General features: G+C 34.2%; 1 protein-coding gene across 1 annotated transcript; it reads left to right on the forward strand.

Annotated features, from left to right (window-relative positions):
- The first annotated feature begins 17,848 nt into the window (after positions 1-17,848).
- On the forward strand, positions 17,849-19,299 carry LOC148274983 (arrestin domain-containing protein 17-like). The gene has a single exon (XM_088236344.1). The coding sequence runs from the start codon at positions 17,886-17,888 to the stop codon at positions 18,807-18,809; it is 924 nt and encodes a 307-aa protein (XP_088092470.1). The 5' UTR covers positions 17,849-17,885; the 3' UTR covers positions 18,810-19,299.
- Positions 19,300-23,034: the final 3,735 nt, after the last annotated feature.

The following is a 23,034-nucleotide window of genomic DNA, read 5'->3' on the forward strand; positions in this document are numbered from 1 at the left end:
CAAGCGGCCCAAACTGGCCGAACCTGAAGCCGAAACATAATAATTAATAAGTAAAGCAAATTCGACCACATAACCGAATACCGCACGCAACTACACTAGTCAGTATCAGGCATAGAAGAAACATTCACATTCTTTCACTTCTTCACAATATTTTAAATAATCCCACTTCGCCTGTTTATCTGAGAGAGCTCTTCCAACCTTTATCACAACACGGACTATCTCTTCGTTCTAGGAACGAGAGAACCCTTTTAATACCCTTTCATCGCTCTAATTTTCTTGCCTCCTCTTTCACAGTATTAGCTGCTCGATTGTGGAATAATCTAGCTACTAATGTTAGAGACGCCCTATCTTTTTTTCATTTAAGTCAAGATTGAAATATCAATATCTAAATATTTAAATTGTTCTTTTATCATTTTTCTTTCTTTCCCATCCCCCCTCCTCTCTTCATGGTATAATGTTTTTTTTTTTAAATTTTATTTTGTTAATCTTTGTTTTTAATTTTTGTATAAAATTGTAAGATTCAATATGTCAATGTACTTGTAATTTTCTCAAACTGAACGGTTTGGGTAGATAGAAAAAATTGCCTTAAGGCAATATGCCCGCCCTTACATGTATATAAATTGTATATGTATATAAAGTGTTGAATGAATAAAATAAATAAAATAATTTAAACATTGTTTAAACAGTGAATATTTATTTGAGTTAAAACTTTGGTCAGCATTTTCTTAAAACTAATAATATCTAGTAAAAGCTTTATGGAACTCAATGTACAAAACATCCCCATAGAGATTTTCTCTTTAGTAAATAAACAAAAAAATCTTATTTAAATTATGGGGTTTTCCCCTCTTTTCTATTTAGTTCTTATCTTTCTAGAGTTGTGGAGGGTTGAGTAGGAGACAAAAAAGTGGGGAGAGGATCGTGAGGGATCTACCATTTCACTTTGGAAGGAAAAAATGAATTTCGGTTTAGCCTTTTCATCGTTTTGCGAAATGAAAAAACGATTACTGAAGAAGAAAAGTGAATAAGCGGAAATGGTGTTTAAATTTACGGAATGTGGAATTTAAGAAGTTTTTTTAAAAATATATTTTTTTAGTGGAATGAACAAAGCATAGATTTTAATTTTATTTTTGAATATCGTATTATCATCGCTATAGTTGTTTTAAGTTTTGTTGTTTTGACATTACACCGCCCGTGACATCACGAGCCCAAGTCGGTGAGTTTTCTTGACATTTAAAAAGAGAACCCCGTATCCTTCGTTAAACACGGTTACCAGGAAATTGGAAATCACAACACACAAGGTAAAAATAATAAGGTATTAAGAATTGCGCATACGTAATACAGCTTAATAGCATGTGATTAAGTATTAAAATTTTGATATAACCACATTATATAACTTAAAAAAGGAGAATATTTTTAGAAGAGCTTAAAAACATAAAAAAAAAACTTAAAACATACTTTTTGTGGCCTCAAGAGTGTTCAATATCCTAGATGAACATATTAAGTTCTCCAAAACAAAAGCTTGCATTATCAACAGAATCAAGAAAGGCGGGTTTGGACATGTAGAGCGAATGGACAGCGAAAGAACGGCTAAAAGGATCTACGATGCGAATGTTGATAGATGGATAAAACGAGGAAGACCGAGAAAGACATGGCACGATAAAGTCCATCAAATACTTGAAGATGGACATGTCAAGAGAAGGAATAATCGGCGTGCGAGCATGAGAAGATGCATAAATGTAGAGAAAGCGAGGTCTGTATGCAAAGACAGAGTGATATGGCGTTCTATCCTCTCTGCCTACCCCTACGGGGAAACGGCGTGATGGTTTGTTGTTATTGTTGTTTCAAAACGAAAGCTTTTTTCAGGAGAAGTGTACAAGTTTAGATTTTGTTTAAGGGAAGAGACCATTGCAGGAGACTGCTGCGAGATATTGTATATATGGTGGTTGTTTGTTACCTACTAAACGTCGGGTTATGTCGCCTGCCTAGTAGGTTCCACATAAATTGATAAATATTTATCCGCGTTGATATCGTTCCGTAAAAATCGTCTCGTGAAAACGTTTTTTACTTCTCGCTCGTTTTGGGTAAATCTTCAGACTAACATGGTATGTGTAATGCACAGACAGAGTAAAAGATTGAACTTACAGTTTTATTATCTTTTATTAATACAAAATATACGATGTATAAACTTAATATAATAGAGAATGGAAATACTTAAAAATAACTCAAGGAATCTAATTTGTAAATCGTAAAATAAAGCAGTTAAGAAAAAGAATTCTCCCGTGTCCGTCGCTCGGACCTGGCGCGCGACGTCGCGTGTGACGTCTATAGTGTTGCCATATACAGACAGTTTTTTTGCTATATTTTAATAATTTTCATGCTTCCATTATGTTGTATCCCAACTCAACACAGGGCTCTTGGCATCATAGAGTTAGGATACGTTATAATTTTTTTGTAAAGTATGTAGGTATGAAAAAAAAAAAAGTTTTGAAAAATTTCAAAATATACGCAATGCAAGTTTTAATGGTATGGAAATAAATTAAAAATTATGTAGACATAATACAATCTACAAAATAATATTTAAATAATATTATATACATTTTGAGGCATTTAAAACGTGATTGTTTCTGTACATGCTGCGTATCTTATGGGCTGATCGAGTGTTCGTGAACCTGCGGCCAATTGGCATATGTTTGATAGAACGGGCTTTAGCCTGTTGCGAGTATTCGTCGGCTACTTTTAAACTTTTGTCTGTGACACGTATGCGGAAGGGAGCGACATACTGAATAGAACTCACAGTAGACCGATGTAAGCGGTCCGTGCTTTTTACTGTACTACGTGTTTTGCTTGCCAAATTCGACGTGAGATGATGTGACCTCACTTGTTCCCTCCGCTGGTCATTTCCTTTCTTTTGGGGACGACTTTTTAGCTAGGATTTATATGGAGTGTCTTCTCTACATCAGGAACGAACCGTGTATAGAAGCGATTTTGCACAGCTTACCATTATATTTGACTAACCATAATAATATTTTATTGTAACTTTATTTACAGAAAAACAAATAAATAATTAGCATTTATTATAAATCATTTCTACCGTTTGTATTTTTATCCTAATATAAATAGAAATTTTAATAAAGCGCGCCCAGCGCCTGCGGTGAGCCAAGAAACTAGCCGATTATTCCAGCTTATTTTTTCATACAAATAAATATACTATATTTTGAATGTCTTAACCCCGGTGCGGGTTTTTTCTTTTAGATTAAACTTGCAGATTACACAAATTATTTGAAGATTTTTGATTTGGAAAACAGTATTTCAAACATTGTTTCTTAAGGACTATTTTTCTTCGAGATGGTACTTTTGACATAAGACCATAATTACTTTCATGCGTCATATTGCAGGACATATAGCGCTCCACGCGGGCGTTTTTATCACTATTAATTACTAGAACAATGCGGACAGTTGACATTTCAATTGAATACCTAATATCGACTGACTTCTTAGTGGTATTTTTTAATGAATTATATATTAAAGTAATGGATAATATATCTATATAATATAATATATCACGAAGTTACATCGTTTGAGTTGATTTTATGGATGAGAGTTGTTGTATCACACAGAACCACAGAAAAATATTAATTTATGGTATATATTACTTACATTATATTATGTACCTTCTATGTAGGTACAAATAAATGATATTTTTCATAGCTTACCTGTAAATAAAATCACTATTTGCCACTGCTCTACATAGGTATTATATCTCAATGATCAATCCAGACTGTTCTTTTATCGAGTCGTGTGGATTCTTACCATGGTGTATGGTGTGAACTGGGCCTGCGGTCTGGATCTTTCAATTTTATTCTTTGCTACCACATTTTCAACAGCTTCATCTCTTTTGAAATCATAACAATAACCCTGTTTTGACTGAGTTATCAGTCCCACGCACCTCTGAATAACATCTAATTTCCTCTCTCCCCTACTCCATTGCATCTCCGTTCACTCAGCATAATTCTCCCTTATCGGAGCGTCACACATTTTTATGAAACGTGCAGCACCCCCTCCCTCTCGCCCCGCACTACACCCTGCGGCCCTTATCTGAAGCTTATTTACTCCAACGTAAACACCGATACATAGCAACACCATTCACCCTCTCCTGGTCACGTGTGTAAAAACCCTTTCACTCCGATTAATATGTGAAACAAAGTATTCATAAATCCCATGATTTTATTAACAGAACATGTCGGCTACACAATTTTTATATTACTTAATGGTTTATCAAATGTCCTTACTATTCTACGACAAAAGCCTCTAAATAAAATGGGCGTAATAATCATTAAGCCATTTTTGTTTTGAGTCCCACCACAGGGTTTTTGTTTTACATCTGTAATTTCTTATTTGTTTAGTTTGTAGATATAAGGAGTTAGCATAAGTTGTGTCTGTTTTTTCCCAAATTTAAAAATGAGCATCAAAATAATTTTAAAAAAGGTAAACGTTATACGTCATTCAAAAGTAAGTTTTCTGCTCTACAAGAAAGTGTGTTTGCTTTTACGATTCATTTGATTACAAGCCTTTAAAACAGAATTTCAAGTAGACGAAAGTAGGCATTTTCGACACCTTCCGTTCACGTTCAAATACCCGTCTTTTCGTCAGGACACTCACAACACCAACATACAAATACTAAAATACACTTTCCGTAATATATATATATCTAAGGTGATTAGTCTTACGCATCAGGTACCTGTCCAAGGACTATGAAAAATTCTAGTGAGAAAACACCCTTTTAAATAAATGTTTCATCTCAACCATGTCGATAATCGAACCCAAGACCTCTTGCATTTAAGGCAAACGCGCTGACCTTTGCACCACGAGGCTGACCAATCGAGAATGCTGTGATTCGGTGTACTGATCCAGTGCCCTATGCACCATTAGGCGCGGAAAGGGAATGGTGATGATGATGATACGTAATATTAAAAAAAAAAACACGTACATTACGCAGAGTAAAAGGGATGCCAACACCACTATATCCAGAGATGCGCTAAAATGAGGTAAATGACATTTAGAGGTATTTTGGAGAATTAGCTGGGGGTGGGGGGATTTGGGAAGGGGAGGGGCTAAAAAGTTGAAAGTTACGATCGGTAAGCGTTTTCAATGTGATAAACAAAAATAATCATTAATAATTTATTTACACATATTTTTACTTGGCAGTGTACTGCACTTATGCACATACTCAGGAACCGCTTCTGTTACCGATCTATCTATCAACTTGGGCAATAATGCAGCCGTGCGGTGCGGTGTGCGCTTGCTAACGCTTATCTGCAAACGGCTGAGCTTCTGCGTTCAGAGATAAGTAAAGCTACCGAAGTTGCGCAACGCACTGATCTCAGCAAAGCTCAAACTTTGGGACGATTCAGTCTAATGGGATCTTTTCACGTTTCTTTAATCTTTAGCTGTGGTACACGAGTCTACAAAGGACACAAGACTTGATATTTCTGTCTAATTTATTTAAATGATGAAATTTTATTTTCTGTATTCTTTAAATAGGTCAATTATGCACAATTATTATTATTATGGATAACTTATAAAGCGCCATTTTTGTAACATAATACCTCAAGGGCGCTTTACAAAGTGATTGAATAAAGATATAAATATATTTTTAGCTATTTTAATTTTAGGAAAACAATGTGCTTTGTCACCACATGCTTAAGGATTTATTCAAATGATTTAGAGAACAAGAGGGATTTAAGTTTCTTCCGAAACATCACTTCACTCTCACAGTTTCACATCTCTGCTGGGAGAGCATTCCAATCCGTTCGCCGAATTTAGTCCGCTGTTTGCGTAGAGGTATAATAACTTTTCTTTTCGAAGTAGATGTAGCTGATCTAAGCGTAAGACGTATGTCAACTAGTTCATCTGGAATGCAAAGTTCTCTTAGATATTCTGAAGCAGAGTTGTGCAGTGACTTATACATAAGCCAACAGAGTTCGTATTCCACCCTCTAAGGAAAACGTAACCACTGTAATTTCCGAAGTAGTGGAGCGATATGACTGAACTTAGAGATTTCGAAAATAAGTCTCGCTGCGGCATTCAATACAGACTGTCGGCGAGTCATTTTATTCATTGGTAGACCTGCGTAGATACCATTACAATAATCGACTCTAGACACTTCAAACGCATTTATTAATTGACGGGCGGCATCAACTGGCAAATTTTTGCGTATGCATTTAATCTGTCTCAGCTAGTAAAAGCATGAACTTATCGTTTTACTAATTCGAGCGTCAAGAGAAAGGTCAGAATTAAGGATGACTCCCAGTAGTTTAACGGTGGGTAAAGCGGTACTCCTTACATCAGGTAGTGCCGTATCCTGAATCAAATTCTGTCATCTGGCTGAAGCCATCTATAGTTGTTCAGTTTTAGATGGGTTAAGTGTTAGTCTATTTTCTCAATGCATCCATGAATTAAATTAACAAGCACATTTCTCTCGCTCGGTTAGCAATAAAAATAAATCTGTGTATCATCCGCATAGCAATGAGACCACAATCCACAAATTAGGCAAGGAGATCCAAGTTCAAAACAGAATGTCAAGTAGACAAATGTGACGAAAAGTTTTGCCTTTAATAGCTTGTTACTCAATTTTACAATATTTGTTACAGTATGGTATTGTTGGATGGGGTGGAGTGGTGCATATGCCCTCATTTATATTAAACCCTCTTAAAATAGTACAAATATTAATTAATAAAGTAATTTTAAAGAAACCCTTAACATTCAATATAAATTATTTAAAGTTCGTACAGTACACACTATTTATAAAATAAATTCCATTTTACAAATTTATAAAGAAGAAAAAAAAAATTGAGATGAATAAGTCACTCAGCTACCAAAATAATATTTATATTCCTAAATTTCACACAAGTCATGGTCAAAATAGCTTTTTCTTCAAAGGTGTCAAAAATTACAATAATCTCCACAGTGAACTAAAAACTATTAAAACTAATATATCTATAAATAAATTCAAAGTAAATTCAAAGAAATTTTTTGAGCAAGTGTATAAACTGCATTCAATTTTAATTAGTATGAATGTATTATTATTTTTTGTTTTCCATTTATATCCTATAGGTTTTTATTTCTTTTCTCATGTACTCGTGCATTCAAAATGAAATAAATTCTAATAAGTTTATTTGTATAGAGTAAAAAATAACATGTACCATTTTTAAAATATATTGATTAATAAAAAATAAATAAAAAAAACCTGTCAAAGCCCGCCTAGGGTACTGCAGATTGAACAAACTAAAATGAAACTTTCCGAAATTTCTAGATGTAGGTTCTGCGGTGCAAGTGAGGAGACGCCCACACACATTCTATGTGTATGTGATGGTGCATAGGGCACTGCGTTGGTTTACCAATAGCAGCGTATCTTAATATTTTTTTGTCATTTGTAAATAAGGTGATCAGTCTTGCGCCTCAGGTGCCTGTCGGGAATCAAACCCGAGGCGTCTTGCGTGGTAGACAAATGCGCTGACCATTACACCATGAAGCCGAGCTGTCTAAATTACTCGCGATGGTTGCACAGTGTACCGTGCAGATAATATGAGTTATTGACTAATTTGTTTTAAAATAATGAATGAAAATACATTATTGAATATTTTGTTGTGTCTTCATGTTTTCTGCATTTGGAAAAAAACGGACACAACTTGTGTTAACTTTGTTATGTATCTGCGTATATCAAATTTAAAAGCATATAAATAATAAAACATAAATACAAAAAAGTAAATTGAATGGAGACTTGTTAGCTTCGTGGTGTAGAGTTTGAGGATTCGACTCCTGACAGGGTAGACGCGGATAGGCGATTCTACACTGCAATATTTCATTGTTCCTGGACCAGCACCTGAAGCGCAAGACTGATCACCTTACCTTTCATGTAAAAACTCGATAGAGATACGTGATGATGATGTGATGCAACGGATTCAAGACGAAAAAAAATAAATTCTAAAAACATCTAAATTTTTTACAACGACTGAAAACATTTTCCCAATGACAGGTCATAAGCCCTGCCTAGATTTCCACATTCCCCTTTTCAAAATGTTTTCCATCGTTTTTGCAATAAATTAAGATTTTAATTTTTCCCTTAAAAGTGAAATCCAGGCCGTCTTAAAACATACTCAAAACATTGTTTAAAAAACATGTTTGGAATGTGTGGCAAGGGAGGCTGTTGCAGTTGTTGTAGGGAAGATCCTTGGAGATAAGGCTCTAGAATAGAACTTGGGGTTGCTAGAGATAACTTGAGCAAATCAATACGATACTGGGGTAGGTTTTAGAAATATTATGTGCGTTGGTTGCACTTCTAAATCCAAATAAAAATATTTGTGCCAATCTCGTTATTATTTTTCGATTTTTTTGGTATTGATCTTTATTTGAAAAATGTATCAAATAATACATTTTTTTTGAAATAATAAAAATATATAATGTAAAAAATGGTTCGATTTAAGTTATTTATTGACTAACGATGCGGACACGCCCAATGCTGGATATCAATAGTGTGTAAAATTATTTTATATATTGCCAATAATCCAAGGATAAAATATAACACGAGTCCAAATATAATACAAGACTTGACATATCTCTCTTATTTATTTAAATGATGAAGTTGTGTTTTTTACAATCGTCATGGACGTTTTCACATCGGATTTGGAAAGCAAAACTTGTATAAATATGATGGATTTTTTTTTGAAAATATCTATCCTTACTATACGAAGAATAATTATATGAATGAAAGTGATGCCAATACTGCAATAAATCGGTTTTAGTGTATAAGAAACAGCACGAGAATAGAGCTTATAACAAAGAAGATAGAGACGCTGTTATATGGCCGGTGTTTGGGTGAAAGAGTTAAAAACAAAAGGAGAAATTTGTTCAGTCGGTTTTTGGCAGTGAGCAAGAGTGCACAGTAGTTTTATGACCGGTGTATTTATGATTTTTAATTTATTTTGCTATAACAGGCCTTAATAATATTATAATTTTGAAAAATTATGGTAAAGGAATTATTTCACAGTATCACACTTTTCTCTCTTTCCAATTGTTCCAAGAAGCTAAACTTTTAGACCTAAGACAGGTATATTGTTTTCAATGTTTAAAATTTAAGAACCAAAATTTATTTACAAGTAATTCAAATATATCTAGTCAAAGAAGGAATCGTGTGTTATAAATACCACATTGTAAAACGAGGCTTGCACAGAGACATGCATATTTTGTAGGTCCAAAAATTATAATTCTTTTTTTACTGATAATATTTCATTGATTCCAAACTTTCAAAATTTTCCTTCTTTTAAAAAACACGCACTATCCTGGATTCAAACTCAAGATATGAACTCTATTTTTCTAAAATATATTTTGTTGCCCTTTAATAATAAGGAATATTTTTATGTTTTTTTAAATATTTTTTTTCCTTTTTTAATTACTATATAAAAAAATACCATATAATCTTTTACAGAATATTTTATTTTTTCTTTCTTATGTTACGTAAAAATATTATAACTGTCCATTATTTATTATAGTAGCAAAAATTAATTTTTTTGTATACCCACAAACAGGCCATGCCTTTGTGGGATGTTTTTGTTTAGTATTTTTACTATTAATATGTATTTCATTGCTATGTAATTATGCTTTATTTTTTGAATACTCTGTTTTATCTCTTGTGTATATTGTAAAAAAGCAAAAAAATAAAATAAAAAAATAAAAAATGTCACTGTGTTATTTTTTTAATGTCTGAACTTCAGAATATTCTGTCTTTCGCTTGTGGTAACACGATACTACATCACTGCGTATTGAGGCATTTTATAGCACAGCGTTTTTGGAGTTAAGCGAGGTTTCACCGTAATAATATGTTGATATAAAATGCTCAGTTTCCCATCCAATTTATGAAATTAGTTATGGATATCACGCAAATAACACGCAGACCTCCCAGTTGCTTTAGAAGTGTATTTTTAAGCATGGCTATGCATAATTGGCTTACACTTTGGGACTAGCGTGTAGCGAGCGCCACGTGGCGCGCGGTGGTTGGGTTACGCCGGCATTATTCACGCTCGTGTCACCAATCAGAAGCGCTGCGACACCCCCCACCATAGAGGCTACTGGGTAGCAAGGAAATCACAGACTACTGATAAAACTGATTTCCTTTTCACACCCAACGGTGCATGGGCCACTGAGTTGGTACTTCAAATGAATCTGTCTCAATCATTTGTTGTACGAAGGTAAGGAGATTTGTCTTGTGGTCGCCTGACAACCTATGGGAAGCTAAAAATATTTGTAAATGTTTTCATATTAATTCATTAGTCTTACTTAAATGTCTAGGAAGGCATTATTCTAATTAATTCATTTATTTACAAATTTAAGAACACGTCATACGAAATTTTATTCACCTAATATTCCTAAGGAGTTATTGGTGAAACGCTTATTTAAGGACTGGTATATTATATTATATATAGTATGTATATATTTAAAAAAAATTCATTTATTCATATTTTTTGCTTCCAAACTATATAATAAAAATAATGTGACCTCACTGGGGTTTCCCGTGCCGAGGACACTTAACAATTTAGTTTTTTAAAATTACATTTGAGAATAAACAAAGAAGACTAACTTAAAAAACAAACATAATTAACAAATATTCAGACAGTTTTAAAAACAAGGTATTTATGTACATCTATATTATTTATATTACAAAACACACAATGAAAACAACAAAAACCTAACATAAGCTATACAGTTGTGGAGCAGTTGATTCAGTATTGGTATGGGCGAATGAGACAATCCATTTTACTTCTACCTAGCTCCACTATCCATTTTTTGTAGCCTTTTTAAACATTTTCTCATTACTAATTGCTTTAATAGATAGTGGAAGTAGGTTATAGATTTTAATAGAATAATACTCAATGAATGAATCGGGCATATTGCCGGTGACAACGTACGGACTAGAAACCATGTCTGTAAGACAAAAAAGTAGCCAGAAATTAAAACGCACGCAAAGATCCATCGAAAGACAAATGCTCGGTGTATGTCTAAGAGGCAGAATTAAAAATGAAGAAATATACGTCGAAGCGGAGTCGTGAATATCTTGGATCGTGCAGTGAAATTGAAATGGCAGTGGGCAGGACGCTTGGCGAGGCAAAATGATGGCAGGTGGACACCCAGAATAATAAAGTGGAGACCATGGGCAAACAAAAGAAGTGTTGGAAGGCCACGGAAAAGATGGGTTGATATTGCCGGTAAAACGTGGATAAAGAAAGCAGGTGATAGAAGGATTGGAGATATTTTTAAGGGGCCTTTATCCAGCAGTAGAGAGAATAAGGCTGAAGAAAAAAGAAAGAAGAAGAAAATATTACATTTATTTAAAGAAGTTCGTATTAAATATTTGTACCTAATTAAAAAAATACGTATTGCTAAATACCATAAATTAAATAAACGTAATTCCTAAAAATCTATACCAATATTAAAATATAAACCAAATCCGAAAAACTTATGGTCCCCGCAAACTATTTTATTTTAACAATGTTTGATTATGTCCAAATGCTTGCAGACTGGCTGGATTTCCTCCCTAGGGAGTTGTTCGTAACCTGGTTAAAGAAGAAGTATAAAAATTGGAAAATTGTTTCCAGGCGTTGCCTAGTAGGTGATTTGGTTCAGCCGGATGAATCTCACCCACGTGATAAAGGTTTCAGCTCTTTTACTTCACAAAAGTCAACAGATGGAAGAGTTGAGGAAATGTGGATGTTCAAACACGGGCAGGATGGTGAATGTTACACAGTGTGTAAAGTGGCCACTTAAACCAGCCAATGACAGGTCATAAGCCCTGTAAATGCCTAGACTTCCATATTCCCTTCTCGAAAACTTTTTCCCTCTCTGTTGAAATAAATTTAAATATTTTATTTTAACTTATTTTATTATTTTTTCACGCCCATAAGGCTCTTACATACATGGAAGTTGTATAAAACATGAGTATATAAACAACATGAAATTTAAAAAATATAATATAAAGCAATAAAAGATATAACAGTGTTAAGAAGTAAAGTTAGTATAAAAAAGAAGATGAGTATATAAACAACATAAATTTAAAAAAAAAACAATCAAAAGAAATTAAAGATAAGACATTGTTTTTTTTTATTTTTATATTTATTTTTGCACCACAACAGGCCAGGAGGCCAAATTACAGCGGTGAATTACATCACAAAACACCCACGCTTGAGAAAAAATTAAAAAAAAAAATTGTGTTCTTACCGGGAATCGAACCCAGAACCTTCCGTGCGTGAGTCAAGCGTCTTGACCACTACACCATGGAGGCCGCCCGTGTTATCGAGAGTGAGACGTAACAGTGTGCGAGACAATTATATATTAGGATTACTCTAGTAGTGTTAGTAGCATAAAAAAAACTTATAAATTTGTAATTTTGAATTTCCGCAAAAAATGTGATTCCATTGGCCACGCCCCTAATACGTCACGATTCATGTTTATCTGTTCCTGTCATTGAAATTTGAGTAGAACAATTTCACGAATCTTGACGTCACAGCAACCAAGGCCAAACACGTCGCGTTTTTCTACGAACGTATTTTTATTGCATTTTTTTAAACATTTATATATGAAAACATTTCTCCGCAATATTTATAGAGATTTTGAAAATACAATTAATTATTCTAAATCCAATTCATATATTTTTATCGGTATTCGTAGTATGTGATATGTCGATATGCATTCAATTGGTAATCCATCGATATGCATCGATATTTATTTATTTATTTGATACACGCAATACACAATTTTATTATAGCACAAATATAATTTTGTTACGTCCCGAGTTGTTAAAAAAATCGTGTTAAGTCGGGGCTCTTCTTTAGTAAAATCAAAACATTTACAAATATTATGACACATCAATGTACAAAATTCATAATAAAAATTTATCCATGATATATTTTCAATCTGCTGACAAGCCGGTTTAGCGGGTTTTTCTTTTATTTTCGCGTGCTTTTTGTGTCCAATAAATTTTTGATGAAATGAAAAAATATCAGACGCGAATAAAGGGAGGCATAATAAATAATTTAAATGTTCATGCCAACCAACAATTTAAATTGATACGTCATTGCTTACTCGTACCAAAACTTTTATTGTTTGTTTTATTGCAATCGTTTTTTATTTATTATAATATTATATCTGTCACTTACAGTTATAACAGGTCCCATAGAGCACGCCGCGTGGTGCAGCGCGTACCGCGCACGTGTGCTGTCACGTGCGCGCCATGACCGCCCCGATAAATACGATAGTGTAACATTAACTCGACGTATTTTTCCATGAACGGGCATAGGCGGGTACCTACTTACAGATTTACGCTAAGTAAGATTTAAAGGGTGATTTCGCCATAAATCATATTTCATTCTCCTGTTCTTAAAATGGCGTTGAATCGATCAAATACCCTTCTTAAGTAAAATTTATTTATTAATACTTTTTGGATTACATCTTAATTGATTTATTTTAGTGAATTTTCTCTCCAACATATGACTGGAAACGAAACTATAAAAGAAAAATAAAAAACAAATGAATATATTGGACGGACATTATGCGATCCAGGGCCGCGATTACAAATACTGTCTTCACCGGTACATATCGAGACGGTATAAAGTAAAATAATTCAAATTGACAGGCGCCGTGGCGCAGTTGGTAAGACGGCAAACTGTGAAACTGATGTCGCGGGTTCGGTTCCCGCCAGTTGCAAGAAAAAAATCAAAAAAAGATTTTTTCCTCAATTGGTCTGGGTGTAGTGGTGTATTTTTCATTACCTCCTTCCATATCCCCTCTTTCCCACTTGCTGACAAGCTTCTAAATAAAGGCTTAGCGGGCTATTAAAAAATAAATAAAAATATATATCCATGGACAAAAATGTGTTCGTATATTTGTATGAACATTTAAAGTATCTTCGTCGGTAACCTGTAAATGAATATGCTTGGAAAAATAAATGCACGCATATTATATGTTTCATTCAGAAAGCTTAATTTTACTTTGTTGTTAAAATTGAAGATAAATGTTATCTTATCATTACTATTTATAATTTGATTGATCAGTGAAGATATTTAATTTACGAACAAAATAATTTAGATCCTAATTGAAGACCTCAATGACTAATCATAAGCCCAGTAAATGTCTTTTAAAATCCCTTCTCACAAATGTTTTTCCTCTTTGTTGCAATAAATTATAATTATGAAGGATTTTGCTGCTTGTTGGGGGTGGGGGGGGGTGTGAAGCTCCTACTCCAGTTGTAGGTGGACAGAAGATGCGATGTTGGTGTTTGATGCGTGTATTCATTACATGGCGCATAAATACTTAATTGAATTATGCCGCGTGAGAATCACGGCGATGAGAGGTTGAATTAGCTGCATGTGGACTACATGTTGGAACTGAGTTGCTATACGACTGGGTTGACTTGGTTGGGATGACTAGTAAGGCTGACTGGGCGTTACCATACCCTGTAGTCTCTCTATAGGCCGAGTTACTTTGTTCTTCATGTCTCGATGGTAGGAACGATGTTAATGTACTGAATGACGTTGCTCTTGTCGTTATTTGCAATATCTTTTTTTTATTTAAATTTACAATACAGCACTTCTGCCAATTGAAACAACAACAACAACAAATCATCACGCTGTTTCCCCGTAACGGGATGCAGAGAGAATAGAACGCTACATCACTCTATCTTTGCATACAGATCTCGCTTCATCTACATTCATACATCTTCTCATGCACGCGCGCCGATTATTCCGACTTTTGACATGTCCATTTTCAAGTATTTGTTGGATTTGATCATGCCATGTCTTTCTCGGTCTTTCTCTATTTCTGCATCCATCAACATTCGCATTGTAAATATTCTTAGCCGTTCTTTCGCTGTCAATTCGTTCTAGATGTCCAAACCAGCGCAGAGCTCCTTTATTGATTTTGTCGTTGTATTCAATATAAAATGATGACTCGCTTAATTGGTCGTTGCTCTATTTCAGGCGAAATGATTGCACGTCTGTGTGTCATCGATCCATGGACTATGAACCCCACAGTCGAACCGTTCATTCATTGATTTGAATATTATTCGTTACATAAAATCGAATATAAATCCCGCCTCAATAGATGTCCTCAAATCACAAATACTCCTTGTTGAGCCCGTCTAGTTGCATGTAATTACGTTCTGTCCTCCCGGGACTGCGCCCCGCACATCCCTCGGGATGACCGTGGGGTACGATGTTGACAGGGTAAACAGGACACTCGATCACCCCACTCTCCCCAAATCCCATCTGATGGGGTTATTTATCATTATTTGGACACCTGCGACGAAAAAAACGATACTTATACAAATACATGTGTACTGTGATAATCATTGTCCTGAAAAAATTAAAAGAAACAAGACGTGTAGTACACATGTCGCACATCTGATAAAATAGAGTCATTACAAAAAAAAAAAAACAGAATTTCTAAGAGACCTTAAAAATTTAAGTTACATGTTTTGTTTCCTTTATTTTATATTGTCGTTTTTTTTTATCACTCTTTTAACCATTATCTAGACAGGTACCACCGCTTTATAACAACAATTCACGGACAGTGTAAACTTGTAATGCTGTATTAAATAGACTCCAGGAACTCGACACTCCCACGTAGCGGATATATTTAGTGTAGGCTATTCTTCTTATGGATCAAACCTATTGAACTTGCGGTCTTGGCGGCCTCCGTGGTGTAGTGGTTAAGACGCTTGATTCACGCTCGGAAGGTTCCGGGTTCGATTCCCGGTGAGAACACAAAAAATTAAAATGTGATTTTTCTCAAGCCTGGGTGCTCTGTGATGTAATTCACCACTGTAATTAGGCCTCCTGGCCTGTTGTGGTGCAAAAAAAATGTAAAAAAAAAAAAAAAAAAACTTTTTCGAAGGTGGTAAATGGTAATTAAACATTGAGTATAATTGTCATATAAAACAGATTAATCATTTAAAATATTTTATTTGATTTTCACATTTATTTTTAATTGTTTGTAATTTCTACTGAATGTGTAATATAATTTTTAGTTTTAATTTTTGTTTCTAAATCTTGAGTTTAAATGTAAGAAAATAATTAAACGAAATAAAATGTTTATATTTCAATTTGTTGCAACAGAGAGGGGAAACATTTTTGAGAAAGGAATATAGAAGTCTAGGTAATTACAGAGTTTGTGACCTGTCATCGGCAGTTTTATGTGGCCACTTTACCACTGTGTAACATTCAAATTCTGCCTATGTTTTAACATCCACATTTCCTCAACTCTTCCATTTGTTGACTTTTGTGAAGTAAAAGAGCTGAAACCTTTGGGTGAGATTTATCCGGCTGAATCAATTCACCTACTGGGCAATGCCTGAAAACAATTTTCCAATTTTACACTTCTTCTTTTACCAGGTCTTAATTTCAACAATGTTTTGAGTATGTCCAATTGCTTGCAGACTGGCTTCAAATATGTTTGCATTATAAGTTTCGGAAGGGGCAATTTTGCCGTATATGTTAGTATTTTTTTTTATTTTTAAATACCGATGTGTCATATATATTTTTGTCTTTGTCTCAAAAGATTCAATAATGTTTTTCAATGAAAAGTTATGTTGTTATAAAGGAAACATCTAGTTTAAATATGCCAGTGTTTGAGAATGGTAGCGTTCAAATAATGCCTTATAAAGCCATTAAGTGGTTAAATCGTAAAGATAGAATTATGCCTACTTTTTAAATATGCAAAAAAAAATATACAATTCTTTACGTATGTTTTTTATATTTCAAATAATCATATTTTTTTAAAGTTATGATTTTATCAGAAGTACGATGCCCGCAATCAGCAAATCGTTAATTTGCAAGAGCGAATGTTAACCCAACGAAGAACTAATGAGGAACTCCCAAAGGGAAATTATATACAAAAAAATATTTCTTGCGCAGGGTAAAAATTAGAGCATTAAATTACACGGCAAAGTTTCATGAAAACGCACGAAAAAAATATTACTAAATATTTTAATGAAAATGAATTACTTTGAACGACGTCACTAGTTCATATGAATTAACCAATGATAAGAGAACAATATTCTTAGTTTGTCCAAATTTTTGTAGACAAGGACTGGATTCAACTCCCTGGGGAGCTGTTTATATTAACATATTACAACAGAGATGAAGAACATTTAAGAGAAGGTAATATAGATGTCCAGGCATCAACAGGGCTTATGACCTGTGAATGACAGCCAGTTTGCAAGATTTCCGGTTCCGACCTAGAACAGGTGGTAATATCTTAATTGTTAAATTAAAAACAACTACAGCACACAATCATTATACTTTCAGAGGAATATTGTTCATTAATGAAATGAACAAAGAAGTCGGGAATACATCATATTTAAGAAAGAAGTGAAAAGTTACATTAATAATTCTTTTTTGTGTAGCACTAAGTAAAAACACCGTTTATTTTTTCTTAATTATATGTTATCCTAAAAACATTAATAATTAAAAATAATATAAACAAACTATTGTAAGACGTCTATCCCCATTATGTACACAAGAATGTTTTTCTTTTACGTAATGGGAAACGTTAATGTAAATATATGCGTTTAATTAATCTCAAAATTATAGTAAGTAGTAATATTGTATACCTACCTATTTCTATCAAATCGTTATAAACGTATGTATATTTTTTAATTGAAAAAAATGAAACCAAACACACCTTTTAGCCAGGGTAGGTGAGTACCCAAAAAGTCGTGAGTACCTTTTCTAATTTGAAAATTTAGAATAAAGAGCCATTTTAATCAACTGTCAATTAAACATTGACAGTTATTTAGATAATCCTAATGGATTGAAGGAGTTTTGAAATACTTCAAAGACATGGAGAAACCTTGCCTCATCACACTTGATAAGCTATCTTCGACGTACCAACCTGGTGAGGTCATTTCAGGAAATGTGGCATACAAATTCGACATGGCAGAAAAAGTTAAGTCAATATCAATCTTGTTCCACGGAGAGTGTCGGACGGACATGAAAAAAACTAGATCAAAGTCTGTTACCTACAGATCTTCGATAGATCTATCGAATTCTCCATACAGCGAGGAATATTTCCATTGCACACTATTTGTTTTAGGAACTGGAGCTCATGACGATCAAATTTTAACCATACCGGAATCAGTTCAGAACTATAAGTTTTCTTATTTCATTCCAAACGGCGTTCCAGCTTCATATCAAGGAACACACGGGATCGTCGAATACAGTTTGAAAGTTGTTTTGAAAAGACCCTGGAAGATGGACGTAGCGACGAAATTTCCATTCAAAATATTTGTCCCTTTTAATTTCGACCGGCCCCAATTTAAGCTGCCCATCGACTTAGAGCTTCGAAATTTAGTGTCGTGCTTTTGCTGCCGGTTACGAAACTTTATTTTGGAAATAACAATCCCAAAAGCTTACTTCTTAATCGGTCAGTCTGTTCCGATCCACATCAATTGCTTAAATAACACGAATGTTAGACTATCGGGATTAAAGATAACAATCTACAGAAAGGAAACCTATTTTGCGGGGTCGGATCTTGATTCAAAGGTGTGTAGATCGAAAATCGTCGAAGTGTTGACTGGACGTATCAACCCAAGAAGTAACAGAAATTGGAAAGAAATCATTTCTCTTCCTCAAGTTGAAGTAGCGAACCTGGATGCTTGTGCCTTGATGACGCTGGGATATGAAGTCAAAATCGGGTGTATGTTGCCCAAATTATATCACAATTCTTATGTCAAGGCGATGTTATATATTGGAAAATCTGATTAACGCGTCCTCATTAATTTACCCTTTAAAATTTGGCTAATCAAACAAGAATTCTATCATTGCTTGAGGTGGTGATTTATTTTGTAGAACTGCATATTGAATTATGCACAGTAAGTAAAAATCAAACACAATACTATTACAAGTCTACGCAACGTGTTATCATCTTAAGAAACTATTTGTGATGTTGCGGGGACATTGTCTGACCAGTTTTCAAAACTCAAGTTTTTTCGAAACAGTGTTTTATGTGGCAGAGTACAATTATTTTATTTATAATATTGTACTATAATATATAATATTTACAAGTTATTTTATTTGTCAAAGTGTTTGAATATTATAGAGTTCTGTGTGGAAGGATCGAAACAAAAATAAAGATGCTTCATATTAGTATTGAAAAATGAGCGTTGTAGCGTGAACATTGTCGTCCAAAACGCGTAGTATATTTAGAAATGCAAGGCGGTAAAAAACGCGGTATTTAACGGGAATGTTATCAGATTTTGGTAAAATACGGTATTTTTTGGTATTTTTCGGTAAGAAATGAATTTGACGTACTATTTGACGTAATTTTTATTTTTCAAAGATATAACAAATACGAGTGGCTTTGTTTTAGGACACGGTACATGACAGTGAAAATCAGGTTGATCCATCGGGTGGTTGTCGAGATTTATTATAAGTATGGGATTTTCAAGGTCATTCAGTTTATACTTTTTTTGACTTTTTTGATAAAAAGGTTATTATGTTTTGAAACTTAACAGGGTGGGTAGATATAGGGTCCTTAGTAAAACATTAAGTTTGTTACCTTGAACGACCACCGCTCATGCCGCGATTTAAAAAAAAATGGTGCTTAAAATCAGTTTTTTCAGTTTTCAGTCTAGGTAGATAAACTACATAAGTAAAAAAAACGAATAAAAAGTCTCCATGTTCCACGGTTAAATTACCGTCATTTATGACAATTATCGTTAAATTACGGGTATTTTACTGAGCCTTTTGGTAATATTACGTAATTTTACATCCATAGGTATAGTATAAAAGACCAACTGTCCATGCCAGTTGTGAGTTCAAAGCTGTATGTTGCGCCTTTTTACGCTCCTTCACGTTTACCGACTACAAGTTAGATCCCGGAACTTAGGTTGAATGGAACACAAGACGTGTGCTTTTAGTGCTGCATCTAGTGTAGATATATATACCAATATTTGCTTTCTCCAATTTCAAACGTTGATGTTAGTATTGGAAAAACGTATATATTTAATATACGTCGGTGTTTTTTTAACTGCAGCATTTTATAGTCACTGGACTAAAAACCTGAAGCCTGAAAATGAAAACGGTGTTTTCTTGCCTTCGACGAGTAATCAAAAGCTGCATTTAGCGCACCAGCGCCCTATGCACCATAAGATTTAGATAATGATGATGGTAAACAGTCATTTCACCATAAATAAATTCCTATCAAAGATATTTAGATACGTCATCAGGGAGCAAGTTGTTTTTACCAAATGTAATCTCAGTAGCGTTCATGTGCCCCTCCCTAATTGTATAAGTAATATAGTAAGTCGCATTTTATTAGTGACTCGTGTATGGTGAGCGGGCGAGGGGCGGTTGATTAGTTGTGCGATATCCGCACAATGCGAATAAAGTTAAGACTACCCTTAATCATATAAGGGGCGCGGATTAATAGCTGCGATTTGGCTCAAATCCCCAAACGGGAGACTCCTGAAATATAGCGGGTAAGAACATTTCGAATCAGAGAATAATATAATATGCAGGAAAGACGTGGCATTTTGTCAGCCACTCAATAATAGTGGAGTGGTCATCTCGATTGCTTCCTCAAATTGCTATTCTTAAAAAACCTTTGATAATTAAATTATAAGGAGAATAAAAACGTGGCAACACTAACATCTATGGCTTTCGTTTCAATTTTTCATTTGTGTGTTCGTTTTGATTCAACGTTCGCGTATTGTCAAACCTTATTTTATTGTTGTCATTATTTCGTATTTACTGCATTTTGTGGTTACCTACTGTATTGTATAGGACTCGTCGCACATTATTCATTCGATGTGTATCAGTTAAATTTTAAATGCTTTTTTTTTCAGAATACAGTTTTGAAATTTAACATACTTAAAAAAAAAAAAAAAAAAACAACATATCATTTCGTCATTTGAATTTTAACAAAAAAGTTTCTAACTTTTTACTAAGCTCTTTATTGTACCATTTTAAATACAATTTACAAGTTTTAAGCAAATATTTTTTTCATACTTACGCACCCACACAGACGCACCCTCTACCTCATTCATTCCCACACGCACATGTATCCTCTCCCTCATTCATTCACGCATACACACATTCACATACACATGAATACAAACGTCACACAAATACAATTACTAAACTTCTTTTCTTATGTATTATGTGTCATATTTACAGTGGATTTTTTTAATTGGCTTTAGTATTGTTAAGATTTTTCTAATTATTTTGTTTATGTAATAGCTGTAAAAATCCCAAATAAAATAAAATAAATAAATAAATTTTATTCCGCCATATATTATTTCTAGTCAAACTTTCTCTTTTGGATGTTTTGTGTATGTTTTATTTTTATACTGGAAGACAATGTTTTCCTGAGACACATCAACAATTAAAATTATTGCTTGCTCGATATAACAAACATTAACATGTACAAAATATGTAATGCCAATTCATTTAATGGGTTTTAAAAGCTTATTATTTAATTAATATACCTACTTTTACAGGTTGCGACAGCAAAACTTAATTTTTTTAAAAACCTAACAAAACCAATTGCATGAATCAGATTTTTTTTATTTGTTTTTGATAATGTAGGCACAAACTAAAATTTTGGTTTTATTTCGTTTTTGAAGATCAAATCAGGTAGGAGATGTCCCTCGTTCTCCATACACTGAGTAAACCGATTTCTGGCGTTTGCCATGACTCTTGCCAGCATATCAGGCGTTATCTTGGCAACTTCTTCCTGGATGTTGTCTTCAAATCTTTTAGGGTTCTTGGACAGCTTGCCCACCACATACCGCACACCGCATCTGAGGACATAAGTCTCCTTGGCGGTGCCCACATATACGGAGAATATGCTAGTTGTCAAACGAGAAAAGCTGCCCGAAGGAGCTCACTGAAATCTGGTAGCCTAAGCATCTTTGTGCTGAAAGAAAGTAATCCAGACGTTCATAATATTTACTTCATTTGATTGAGAAGAGAGGGAAGTGAATTCTTCACTGACTGGGATTAAGTTGATTGGACATGATCAATTCGCCGAAATGATTACAAAACTTTTTTAAAGCTTTGAAATTCTTTTTGGAAGCCATCAGATCTGTATATCCAACAGGACCTATAACAGGGCCACGGATAGTAGCGAGAAGCTCCATTCGATAATCATAGAGAAGGGGAAAGGGACAAGACCACAGGATGTGTTCAGAAGATTGGTTAGGATATCCGCAGCAGCACGAAGGGGAGTCAACAATACTAAAAACAAATAATTTTTGATTAAATTCTTGGACAGTTCAAATAAGCACGGAATTCCAAGAAACCCCATAGAAAAAACCACAAGGGGACAAATTGGGAGAGCGCAATATTGAAGCTCTCACTGCCTCAATGTTCTCAGGTGATCTAATGGGACGAGAGACTACAGTTCTTCGTCTTGTCGCACTTGCAGTTTGTCTGAACGTAGTGACCCTCGTAACAATTGATTTCCGGTCCGGGACAGGGACCAACGGAACATCCGTTGGAAAAGTAGGCCTCAACGGCAAACGCACGCTCCACCCTGTTCCAACGCATGATGGCGACTAAACTATGCCAGGACAAAACTTTATAGTTCCGCCTCTCAAACGAGACCACTAGCGCTCCACTACGACATCAACCGACTGAATGACGCGTATTTTAAAAAATGAAGTTATGCTGACTCACCCTGTATATCTCAAATATGTATTTTGACATCGGCGAACGAAAAAATAATTTTAAAATCGTGTCTCGTTCCAGAAACCATTGGAAATATATATAGATATATTATTTGCACATTTTTCGAAACACCAACATCATAAAATTCAGCACTGCTGTTAATTTTGACTTTTATAAATTAAAATGAAATTGAAATACTCGTCATTCAAAGATGAATGGCCGGCGTTTTACTCCGAGGATGTTTGACAACTGAGGGTACGATATGCCATTCGATTATCAATGTCGAATGCTTTGGACACTCAAGATAAATTCGACTGAT

Source organism: Micrasema longulum, unplaced genomic scaffold (genome assembly GCF_059751315.1).
Source record: "Micrasema longulum isolate JH-2025_06_02 unplaced genomic scaffold, ASM5975131v1 h1tg001537l, whole genome shotgun sequence".
NCBI classification, from domain to species: domain Eukaryota; kingdom Metazoa; phylum Arthropoda; class Insecta; order Trichoptera; family Brachycentridae; genus Micrasema; species Micrasema longulum.

Excerpts from the sequence above, each read along its gene's own strand:
- LOC148274983 (XM_088236344.1), top strand. The coding sequence starts at position 17,886 with ATGGAGAAACCTTGCCTCATCACACTTGATAAGCTATCTTCGACGTAC.